The 12,631-nt window shown below is 37.5% G+C and overlaps 1 protein-coding gene across 3 annotated transcripts; it reads left to right on the plus strand.

The window, feature by feature from the left end:
• Nucleotides 1-1,356: 1,356 nt before the first annotated feature.
• Nucleotides 1,357-12,179, plus strand: neto2b (neuropilin (NRP) and tolloid (TLL)-like 2b). 3 transcript variants are annotated; one of them, XM_047383236.1, is made up of 12 exons: nt 1,357-1,635; nt 2,806-2,862; nt 2,962-3,120; nt 4,828-5,076; nt 5,190-5,237; nt 5,314-5,441; nt 5,746-5,847; nt 6,567-6,693; nt 8,238-8,351; nt 9,121-9,251; nt 11,455-11,547; nt 11,638-12,179. In XM_047383236.1, exons 1-12 carry the CDS (start codon nt 1,626-1,628, stop codon nt 12,088-12,090), a joined length of 1,671 nt encoding a protein of 556 aa, XP_047239192.1. In that variant the 5' UTR covers nt 1,357-1,625; the 3' UTR covers nt 12,091-12,179. The 3 variants fall into 3 exon arrangements, with proteins under 3 accessions (XP_047239192.1, XP_047239199.1, XP_047239185.1); XM_047383243.1 differs by having other exon boundaries at nt 2,833-2,862; XM_047383229.1 differs by lacking the exon at nt 1,357-1,635 and having other exon boundaries at nt 2,790-2,862.
• Nucleotides 12,180-12,631: the final 452 nt, after the last annotated feature.

Below are 12,631 nucleotides of genomic sequence, written 5' to 3' on the forward strand. Positions count from 1 at the left end.
TTTGGGAAAAATTACATCGCACTTACCCCTTTTTCCCCAATGAGGTTCGGAGCCCGTTTTGAGTTCACTAATGTAATTTGGAACCGGTAATGTGTTTTTCCACTTACAAAAAGAGTTTCCAGGGTGCAAACTTTGGTTCCACTCAGGCGCCAAAATACACAAAATACTTGGTTTTTCTGCACAAACCGCAATGTCACCCATGGGCCGCCATGGCTGCCGATAATAGAAGCAACAAGTACAGTGGAAAAAGAAAGAACGTACTGTATAAACATTATGTTTGCAAAAACACACCAAACATGCATCGTATAACTACTTGTTTCCATTACACTTGCGGATACTGTACATATGCAAATGAAAACATTGTACATACCATTGTTCGCTGAACATACTATTGGTTTGTGAATGCGTTTTTGTTTTTTTTTTTGCATTAAAAGGAACATTGCACACAGCTCAGCAAGCTCCAGTGTCTGGCTACCACGCTCCCCCCCTCTTTGTATAGCACCCACTATTGATGACTCATCTTGTTTTGCAAAGCTGGTGGAAACGTGCATCGGTGCTCAACAAATTACCAAAGTCCGAAGGCCCCCGAACCGGACAAGTTAAAGAAGTTTTTTCTTTGGAAAAACACTGAAAGAGACTGCTGGTGTTCTTTTATCGGTAGTCTACTAAGACCATAATGACCTACTCCATCTATGTGTGGCTAGCTAGATGTACAGTGGCTCAGAGCAAAGCGCTCCAGAGGGTCAGTAAGGTGCTCCTAATGATTGTTGGCTACCCTCTCCCCACACTTGAAGAACACACTTGGGACTCCCGCTGTCCCAAGAAAGCCAATAACATCATCAGGACATTTCTCATCTGGGTCATGCTCTGTTTGAACTGTTACTATGATGCACACACTACAGATCATGTCATTCTTCTTAGATATTCTTTAAGCTCAACCTGTGGAAGACTGATTGAAATTAATCATGAAAGGCTCAATGATTATGTCCAGGATAATTTGAATGTAAGCTATGTTCACCTGCGGCTAGCTCTCAGTAGGAATCCAAAAAAGGCTTATTACCAGTTTTTCTCAGAAACAGGTGTTACCACATGTTTGTTTGTTTTTAGATTTCGAATAGACCGAATGTGCATTTGCTTTCTGGAAGCTCACCCTGACTCAACTAATTAAGTTAAAAAGGAAATTCCCAGTTTAAATCGTCACTAATCCAAGCAAGACATGGCAGTGTTGTCAAATAACTCATAACTCCACTATGACTGGGCACATGCGCAATCACCATTTATCCAGCGCCAACTAAGCTCAGACTTATAACCTCTTGGATCTGCAGAGGGATCATCAGTTTATAGAGAAGGCTGAGCTTTGTGGGAGCTGCCTGTTTACCATGGAAAACTGTTCTGTCAGGGAATACCGACTATGAACCCAAAGTTCTTCTGATGTTTTTTGCACCAAAAGCCTCTCTTATTCTGATCAGAGAACTTAGGACGAAAAGGTAAAAACTGGATCGTGAAAATCAACAATGTCAACATGCGCTAATCCTAAGCACAGATTTAAAAGGGGATGTGTTGGACACACAGTTGGTAGAGTTTGAAAATAAAAAGAAAACTAGAAAACGGAGTCCAGCTAAAATATGCATGCAGGTGAGTGAGATCAATCTGTTTTTTGTCTTATTCTTTCTTGTTTCAGCGAACGTGGCAGATTAAAGAGTGACAGGGGCTTCTTTAATTCAACAACTTTCTCTGTAGATATATATGTTGTTCACAAACCTATATTTTTCATTTGCAGTTTAAATCCACTGGTTACAAGGCATCTAGTTTAAGCTTCCTGGATTTATTTTTTCATTCATTTATCCACAATGTTTCCCTGAGTTTGCACGTTTTGGTTGTAAAAGTGACTGATGTGTCTAGTGCTGTTTGTGGCTTAAAAAAAGAGAAAGAGAGATTTTTTTATCAAGTGTTGGGATGTTTTCTTTTTCTCTCTTTTTAATTTCTGTTTGTGAGGGGATTCTTGAGTTGAAACAGGATGTTGATTTGGGTGGCTCATCCTGTGTGAAGATTTGAGACTGAGTTAAAACCATAAATGTATTCCTTGTAGTGACTTATTTTATCATTATCATGAACAGTTATTTTCTTTTTATTCATAGTTTTAATCATATTTAATCCTTATTTAAGCTCTACAGCACGTTAGCATCGAAGGAAATGTTCACGAGACCATGAGAAAACTAGCAAAAAATAAATAAAAACATGTTAGTCATGCACCATCTTTTTACTGAAAGTCAAAAAGGATTTAAACCTATAAAATAACACCTAACTTGTAGTTTTGTGCAAATTAAAACTAAAAAAGGCCATGTCACAGTGGTAAGAACATACATATAGCTGTTCAGCAACTGTTGGTCCCCAGGAAACTTGTGTGTTTAAGATGCATTTTATTATAAAGTGCATAAAGAGCATTGGCATGTGATTTCTCTGTTTACTATAAGACACCCCTGCATTGAATTAAAGTGGGCAGATTGTCAACAGTTGTCATTTAGGCTATGAAGCAAAAAAAACAAACACACACTAATGGATGTTGGCAAAAGATAGAACTGGGGAAGTAAAGCAAACAGATGGTAGAAGCAGCATGGTCTTACGATCCATGCGGGACTTTGAACTCCTTACCTCTGACCTCTTATATACATCAAGAGATGCTGCTAGATGCACCAAGACATCAACGACAGGAAAGCAAATCCTGCTAAGCTCTCTCTATCTCTCTTATTCCTTGATTGTACCCCTCCTCGCTGTGGTATCATTTACTGATGGATTCTCATACAGTCTGGATATTCTTCCTGCTCACCAAAGAGGGATTTTCTCTTGCACAGAAGATTAAAGGTAATTTCTATCTGCCTATTGACTTTTATCTTCTTTAATAGAACGAATGCAAAATGTTTACACATTTCCAATGGATTAAAAAATTTCAACCATTTGTAGATGGAGGTGCAGGACCTAATGGAGGCAGACTCACTGAGCAGTCTCGGAACAATCGTCACTGTGGGACCTGGGTTCGAAAATTAGATGGTGGAAGCTTCAGCTCCCCAAACTACCCAAATACGTACCCTCCAAACAAGGAGTGCCTTTACGTACTGGAAGGTAACCAATGACAGGCATGTAAGCCTGGACATTTTATTTGTAAAAAAAACCAAAACTGTTAATTTGTTATTTTTTGAAATACAGCAGATCTGAACAATGGGCCCTCTGCAGTTAAAATAGCATGTTCTGTGATGTAAAAAAAAAAGAAAAGTTAACTGTCTCATATCATTTCAAAACATTTTATCCATTAAATGCGACTTTTATCATGCACAAAATACAGCATTTCATCTTGTTTAGTGAACACATGACATATTTGCTGAATCTCATTAAGCTAATATAACGCATTTTTGTGGTATTTGTTCATTTGCATATCTTTACTGAAGTCATAGTTTGCAGAGAAGTTAAAAAGATTTAAAAATTATCTCATTGTATAAAGGTATCAGTCAGGAGGAGAAAAAAAAAACATCCACATAAATTTATATTTGAGGATCAGTAAAATAAGTACCAGGAGAAAATGTGGCACAACGGTGTCATCACAAAAACTGAAAGTTTCTTAAAAACTAATGTGTATAAAACAAAATAGTAAGGAAGCCTGCCAATAATAACATGGAAGAAGCTGCAAGAATTTATGTTATGTTCGATCACTGGTTCCATTTACTTGTGACAACAGTTTGCTGTGTTGTCCATATGTGAGGAGAGAGAAATAAGGTCGTAAAACACAAACATTTTCTTCCAAACAAAAAGATTCAGGATTGACTAAAAGCTCTAAAAACCTTGTAGAATGTGTTTTAATCTGAGAAAGACAAACCTGAATGTTTGTCCAACAATTCCAAAAGGTAGTCTTTGGCAGAAAAACAACACTAAGCATTCATCAAAAGAACACCACGATCACCGTGATGGTGGTGGTAATGCCATGCTCAGGAATGACTAATTTCAGGTGGAACTGAGTTTTTTTGTGTCTGGATGGATGAAATAATAAAACACTCTGATGGCATCCAGGTTTAACCCAAAACCTTGCGATGTGTGCTTAAAAGATAAGGAGAGCTTTTGTTTTTCAGTTTTACAACAAGAAGCATAGATTTAAAATTAAAATTAACATTGTGGACTGGCCAAGCCCGTGTCGAGAAATAAGTCCAACACAGGACAAATCTTGCAGAGGAGAGGGACACGAGATGTCCTTACAATCGGATTAACTGGAGAACTTTTGTAAGGAAGAGAGGTAGTAAATATTGCAAGTCAAGAAATGGTATGTTATTGAAGAAGAAAACTCCTAAATTGAATCAAAAGTTGCTTCTACAAAGGTCTAGTTTAAGGGGGGCTTCTTACAGCATTAGCCCTTTACCTACTAGCTGATTTGTATTTTCAGATTAATTGTACAAGATAAATGTCACATTGAATTTGGGAAAAGTTTTGAAATGATTTATCAGGTCTATTTGTTTTCCATAACAAAAACTCAAATTTTAACCAGGGTGTAAACACTTTTGAGATCCATTGCTGGTTCTGTTTTTTATTAAAGTGCATCTGGCCATGTTTTTATAGACTGATGAACATGAACTCAATGTGGTGTTGTCACTGGTTTTCATTTCCCCTGTTTACATTCCCTTGTAAGGTTTGATGTTTGGTTTGACTTTTTCTGCCCTGACTAGAAAGCCAGTCTAGTTGACTTCTAGTTTTGATTATTATTTCAATGCACAGTTTTTTTTTTTAGCAGCGCTACAGCCCAGAAGGAGTTTTATTATCTGTAGAACTAACAGACTGTTTCCACAGCACTGCCCCGTCAGAGGATAGAGCTGCAGTTTAACAATTTCTTCCAAATCGAATCATCTTTTGAGTGCCGGTTTGACCACATTGAAGTGAGGGACGGTCCCTTCAGCTTCTCACCGCTCATCAACCGTTACTGCGGCACAGCCAGTCCAGGCCTTATCCACTCCAGCGGACGCTTCATGTGGATCCAGTTCTACAGTGATGAAGAGCTTGAGGGGAACGGATTCCAGGTCCAGTATACGTTTACTGCAGGTGAATGAAATTCATAAAGTTAGTTTGCTCATTTTCTTTATGCCACATTTCTCACAGAAATGATAAAAAAATAAAAATACCTGTACTGTGTTTCTCTGTCATTTTCTGAAAAGATCCTGAATTTCATCTACATGTAGGAGGACTTTTAAACCCCATCCCAGGTAGGACAGCCACAAGTCATACCTCTTTCGATTAAACTGTCAATCAATGTCCTAAAAAACTCTGTGTGCGGTTCAGATTGTCAGTTTGAGCTAACTGGACATGATGGCATGATCCGCTCCGGCCAGGTTGAGGAGGAAAACAAAGTGAAGCCGGACCAGGCAGTGGACTGCATTTGGACCATACAAGCCCCAATGAAAAACAGAGTATGGCATGCAGCTTGTTTAGTTTATGTATTGATCAGTTATCTCCTAAGTAAGTAATTTTATCCTGTATGAATAGGGAACAGACTATATAAATATAAACTCATGAATGAGATTTTTCTGGAAAGAAATTACAAAAACATTCAGAATTATCAGTCTTCAATTCCTATCACCCTTTATTCTAGCATTCCCTTCTGCTATAATAAAAGGGATTTACATGATGAGATACAGTATGTGTGCTTAAACAGTAGTAATCTAGAATATTCCATTATTCCCACAGATGTTCCTCTTTTTCAATTTCTTCCAGATTTACCTGAAATTCTTGGAGTATCAGATGGAAAACTCAAATGAATGTAAGAAGAATTTTGTGGCTGTGTATGATGGCAGTAGTGCTATCGAGGACCTCAAGGTAAGGAGTTGTCTAAGATTTTAGCATATTCTAAGCAGAGATGCACCAATCAGTTGGGAAGAGATTGGAATCAACCAATTTTCTAACAATTGGATCTGTTCAGTAAATAGTGGAAATCTGAAAAATCTGTTTTATTTTTATTTTTTTTCAACACAATAAATGCAATAAAACTGAGACCTCCCAACACCTTCGATGTTTTAGAACATCAACCAACACAGTATGTACTTTGATGCACTGTTTTGAGCTTGGTAAAAAAATATTTTTATGTTTGAGGGAATTTGCCTTGATGGATAAATGAGAATAGTCTTATAATTTCTTCATTTTCTGTTTTTCTCTCTCAATTCAAAACTACTGCATCTTTCAAAGAATTGTCGCTTTTATTTCTTCTGCCTGTTACATTGCTTTAGAAAAAAATTGGATTCAGTCAAAATCGGAATCAGCAGGCCAGATTTCAAAGAAAACCAGAAATAAGGATTGGGCAGGAAATGTGTGATTGGTGCATCTCTAATTTTTGTGCAAACTGTATGCTAATAACTCCTCACTGTGCCTCTGCATTCCATGACTTTATCCTTCTGATGTTCTTTAATGGCTTGTATTTCTTTCCCTGCCATAAATGAATGCATGACACATGAATAAAGAGCAGCTGGCCTAGAAATCCTGGCCTCAGTGAGGCCACACATACACAGTTATCAATGGAAGTGGTGTGTGGTTTCTTGCAGGCCAAGTTTTGTAGTACAGTTGCTAATGATATCATGCTGGAGACTGGTTTCGGGGTGGTGAGGATGTGGGCAGACGAGACAAGCCGTCTCAGCCGTTTCAGGATGCTGTTCACAATTTTCTCTGACCGTGAGTTCCTCCTTCAAATGAATTTCTTTACATTTTCTATTTTTTCTATTCAGTTTGAGGAGCAGTGACCAGTCCAATCTATTGTTTAGTGATGTGATTATTAGATTTGTAACAACACACTCATGTGGTTGCGTTTCATCACAGCAGCTTAGAGTGAGGTTGTTGAGCTAAATTTAACTTAAACTCCCCATCTGTTCTCTAATGTGTACTTTAAAAAACAAATCTAGATACATACAATCATGTGAAAACATTAGGACACCCCTCGACAGCCTATGTGTTTTTCTTACATATTTGGACATATGGATATTTAATATTTATTAAATACTGGGAGATTTCAGTAATGTAACCAAATGTTTAAAACAGAAGAAAATACATTTTTAAACCTCGAGCAAAGTGTAATAAACAAAATTCCGTTAAAGGATAAGTTAGGACACCCTCACATTTATTCCCACTTAAAATAGCCAAAATTACACATAACTGTATCACATTAGGTGCAAATGGTGAATATTTTACTCAGTATTCTAAATGAGGTTTGTGCTTTTTGAACCTCAGACGTTTAGTTTCGTGTGCTCTTGGTTGTTGAAGTGAAAGTGAAACACAATGCTGAGATCGAAAAAGCTGTCTGGACATTCAAAACATCTGCCAACATGTCCAAATCGTGCTTTCTATGCAAGCTTATCCTGAGAGCAGACTGTAAGATGCAAAAAAAGTCTCCAAAACCTTCAAATGCCATCACAGGACCTACAGTTCATAAATGTCAATGCCTGCACAGATTTAAGTCTAATAGGAAGGGAGTAAGGAGGAAACCAGACCAGAGAAATGTATGCAAAGACCAGAACATCCAGAATAATGTTCTTTTGACAGATTAGTCTATGATTGAACTAGCCTATTTGGATACCAGAACACAGGACAAGTTTTCAGGAAAGGAACCTCAGACCAACTGTGAAGCAAAGAGCTGGAGGTGTCATGGTTTGGGGATGCTTTGCTGCCGCAGGACCTGGCTAGCTCTCCCTCATAGAACCCACCATAAATTCATGTATCTGAGAGTGCTTGAGAAAAATGTTAGACCATTTGTAAAAACGTTCAAGTTGAAGCTGAACTGAACCCTGACACATTATAGTGAGCCAAAATAATTCAGTAAATCTACCAAGGAGTGTCCTAGTATTAAGAAATTGGAAGCTGTGGGGGGACTTGAAAATGGGTTGTACATGCAGAAAAAAAACACCTCAAACATCTTACAGCTGGAAGTGAGGAGCAGAACAAACTTTGCACAGGGAGATTTCAGAAAGGTATGGCGTCCTAACTTTTTTCTCACCATAAGTATCAGAATATCTTTAGTTTACTGAGTAAAACATGTTTAAGTTAATATGTTTACCCATAATCAAATCACTTTCGTTTCCAGAAATAAATTTATTTATCATAATTTATTTAGAAAGAACTGAATATTAAATGGGGTGAAGGTCCCTCTGTGTAAGTGCAGCTGAATAAACTGTCTAACTCTAACTGCATACGTCCTATACAATGTTGCTGTGTTTGTGTTTTAGCTCCCTGTATTGGCAGTGCATTTTTTTGCCACAGCAACATGTGCATCAACAACTCTCTGGTGTGCAACGGCGTACAAAACTGTGTCTTCCCCTGGGATGAAAATAACTGCCAAGGTACTCCAGTTTTGCCAAACATTGACAGAAACCTTCGTTTTGCTGTATTACATAGATTGATGTCATGTTGTGCAATGCGTTGCATGTCGTGCCTGTGTCTGATCTGTCTCTTTGAGCCTTCGCAATGATCTCTGGCTGTAATTCTGTGCAATGCTGGCACCAAGATGCCCGAGTTGTGTGAATAATTTTACTCTGCATCCACAGAACAATAAATACTGGGAATTCTTTAGAAAATTTCTCTTTGTGGGAAATTAAGAAGCTTAACATCTTAACCTGTTTTCATCTAAAAGACAATGAAGACTTTCTGGGTCTTTCGTTCATGGTAAAAATAAAGTACACCCTCTTTCAATCCTGGGTTTTTAACATATAGAAAAATTGGCCTAACCAAGTTTGAAAGCCATTACTTTAACCTAAAGTGTACAAAACCAGTAATCGCAGATTCCAGAATGTTCATATTTATTAAATAAAGAAAAAGCCAAAATGGAAAGGTTTGTGAAAAACTAAGCATGACCTCTAAAAAATGTAACTTGATACAAACAAAATATGTAAAACTCCAGAATTTTTACTTTCTTTTTACCATGACTGTAGGTGGAGTACCTGAGAGTTGAGATATACTGTGGATTTTTGTTGTATTATTTAATTAAGGCTTCATGTTGCTACTGGCTAGCAGGCAGACAAAAACCAACCTGTGGCAACATGTTAATGACTGCAGTAAAATTTCAGATATTTCCATCTCATCTTTATACATTTCTCCACGTTTATATTCCAGAGAAAAAGAGCAAAGCTGCTTTTCTCCAAATCTCAAAGACTCAGGGAACAATCATCTGCATTTCCACGGGGGTAGTGATGCTACTCCTAATTTTCTCCATAATGGTGCAAGTCAAACAGCCACGTAAAAAGGTAATCAAAATGAGACATGAACACATAATACAATATCAATCCTCAGTATTGGTAAAAAAATAAAAAAAATGTTTTAATACTAGAGCTTTTCAAATCAGGACATAATCAAATGACCTAGTCTGGACTAGGCTGTAAAACAATTTAAACCTAACTTCAAAACAAAAAAAGAGTTAAAAAAGGAATGCATTCCTTATTATCATTATTTATAAAACAAAAATAAAGGCACAATAGAAAAGCTCTGTGTTAAAAATTAAGTAAACCACAACTCTGGAGGACACAGGTGTTTGCTAACTCAATGCCAAGAAGGAAAGGCACTACCAATGACCTTATTGAAGCAAGTGTTAATGCCAATCAATCAGGGAAGGGTTATAAATTAACAGATCATAAATAAGCACACTGATCATTCAAAGTGCTTTCACACGACAAGTCTGATTCTGACATCAGTTGACACTAATACACAGTATACAAAACATATCCGAGGACATGTCAACTTGTGGTAGGGGAAGCTGGAATTGAACCCACAACCTTCTGATTGAGAAAAAAAATACTCTTTTACTGAACAAGATGAAAACATTAAGGGCAGTTAACCTGATCTTCCCAGGTTTATGTAGATTTATCTGCATATTCAGCCAAAGATCAGTTTGTACAATGCTAAAGAAACAGCAATTTAAGAGCCACACCTAAAGGCTTTAGTTTGTAAATTTTATAGTAAAGTTCATAATATTTAGATGTAGTGTCATAGCCAAGAATACTTAACCCAAAGACAACTCAAGATCTGGAACAGACAATATACCAAGATCAAAACAAGACCAACACTCTGAGTAAGGTGAGGCAAAAGGCGAGGGGAGACCAAGACCAAGACAAATAATAATGAGAAGCTATTTTCAAAACCCGGAGTTGTAACAGGAAGTGTAATAATAATATACAGTAGTTGTTGCTCCAAACATTTAAAGAAAATCTGTCTGTGACAGCTCATTAGTAAGCTAACCTGGAACAGGGTACAAGACATTGTTTGCTCTGATGTGCCTAACTTTTTCAGTTGTCTGCACTGCAACAGCAATTAGATGAACCCAAACTTGTACGTGAGCAGACCCTCAACTATATGCCACTAGTCTGATAAATCTAATTAGATGGTAACAAGTTAAATAGGCAAAACAAACAACTCTAAAGAGCTCATACATCCAGCTAAACGTAAAAATATGTTGCATTACTTGCAGGCAGCCAGCAGAGGCTTTGGACTTCACTCAGTGTTCTTTCTGTTGACTTAATTCACTTCATATTTATTTATTATTGTGTTGTGGGGGAAGAAAAACTGAAAAAAACATATTTGCACTGAAAAGTGTTTCTGCCTCTTGTTTTCCCATCCTACTCATCTTCTCATCCTTGGCACCTAGGGGTATAGGTGGCAGTGTGAATACTATCAAAGTAAAAATCTTTATTTGTGGCACTAGAATGCTCCCAGGATTTTTACCTCTGAGTCCAGCATGTCCGAGACCAAGACTTTAAAATTGTAGACTTAAGATTGGTTTTGGTTACTCCTATAAAAAGAGACTGCAATACTTAGGTTTGCAAAGTTTCATCTGAATGAACCAGTAAGTTGATGTTTGGTTATGCACAGCTCCTTCTTTGGCAAAAAACAAACACATCTTATTAGCACAAGATATGATGATTTGGGCTTGTTTTGCCACAGGACATAGACACCATGCAGCCATTGAGTCAGCCATAAACTACTCCTAAAAGGTAATTATTGCAGAGTTGAGTTTTGAGGCCTGCTGTCTGAGAGCTTAAGCCTGGTTGAATTTGGGCTTTGCAAACAATGAAGCAATGTTATGCAAAGAAGAATTGGTTAAAACTCCTCAATGTTGTGGAAGACTGATTACAGTAGTCACAGAAAAAAAACTACTTTATGTTTTTGACTTTAAAAGGGGGTTTTATTGAATCCTGGGTTGTGTTTATTTTTTCACACACATCTTTTTCATTTTGGTTTCTTTCTTTTATAAGTAATGACACCGTGAAATCTGTGTAGTGTTTTTGAAATTAAAAGTTTGATTTAAATAATTTTAGAGCCTGGTGAAAATCAGTTTATTATGATGTCCTAATATATATAGGATTAAAACTGAAAGACGGTGTACTTTCTTTCAACAACAACAGCATTGGTGTTTAGGCTGTTTATGCATGAACTCTTTTCAATCGTATTTTTAAGGTGGTGATACGTAAGAAAAAGCTGTTCCAACATCCTCACCTCCAGAAGATGTTTGACCCCCAACACTACGAGCTGTTTTCTATCAGAGACAAGGTTAACTTTCATCCATTATCAGTATACCTAACTATTATTTTCCTTATTGGCATATAAAAACAATATGCTTGATATTTTTATTATTTTAAGGAGATGTCTGGAGACTTGAGGGACCTTTCAGAAGAACTCCTGTCCCTCCAGGCTCTGAGGAGATCTTCATCAGGATCTCGCTGTGTTCACGAACACCACTGTGGTTCAGAAGCTTCTATCAACTCCATTAAACCCATTCACGGTTCATATGTCTTGGGCAAAGGGTCCTTGGAGCTCCCCCCTTGTAGAAGGGACAGTCAGACCACTGCGCCTCCTTTCAGGGACATGAACAGCAGCTTGCGGAAGAAGAGCTGGCCTGGTTCAAAACAGAGTCGAATGCAGAGCCACCCTGCTATCGGGGATCGAGTGCTGTGGAGGCAGGATAGAGTTATGGAAGAAGATGAGGAGGAAGAGGAGGAAGAGGGGAGGTATGATTTGTATGTCAGAAGGGCAGGAGGCCGAAGGGAAAAGTATGACATGGCTCATCAAAGATCTCAGTCCATGGACTTTTAGCATGAGAAGCAGAGGTCAGCACATTAAAAATCAAGGGAATTTGGGACAATATTGTGCTGATGTGAATAAAACGTGAAGGTAAAACCAAATTAACCTTTACTTGCCTTTTTTCACTATCCCTACTACAGATTGTTTTCTTAAAGGGCATATCATCAGGAACTTAAAGGAACTCATGATACTAATAAATATATATATAATATATATCTTGCAAGCTAAATGTCTAGTCATGGGCATGGTGCACCCTTGTGGTGTGCACAATGTAAGCCCTCTAAGAAGATAATGCTGGCTGCCTAATGAGGCAGAGATTGGTATTTGTTTAGGGAATTATGATTCGGTTTTGAAGCAGAGCAAAACGTCTTTATGAATATGTATTGCGTTTGACTTGACTTTCTATGTCATCTTAAATATTTCGACTATATAGACTGCAACTGGATTATTGGCATTGTACAGATTTTTAAAATATAAGATTTATGAAACCTCTATTCTCAGAGCATTCTCCATGCTTTCTTAGGATTAGGATCTCTTTAAAATGACTCAAATG

Source organism: Girardinichthys multiradiatus, chromosome 2 (genome assembly GCF_021462225.1).
Source record: "Girardinichthys multiradiatus isolate DD_20200921_A chromosome 2, DD_fGirMul_XY1, whole genome shotgun sequence".
NCBI lineage: Eukaryota > Metazoa > Chordata > Actinopteri > Cyprinodontiformes > Goodeidae > Girardinichthys > Girardinichthys multiradiatus.

Coding starts and splice junctions, on each gene's coding strand:
- neto2b (XM_047383229.1), top strand. CDS start 2,790: ATGGATTCTCATACAGTCTGGATATTCTTCCTGCTCACCAAAGAGGGA. Junction 2,863..2,961: donor TCTTGCACAGAAGATTAAAG/GTAATTTCTATC, acceptor AACCATTTGTAG/ATGGAGGTGCAGGACCTAAT. Junction 5,848..6,566: donor GTGCTATCGAGGACCTCAAG/GTAAGGAGTTGT, acceptor GGTTTCTTGCAG/GCCAAGTTTTGTAGTACAGT.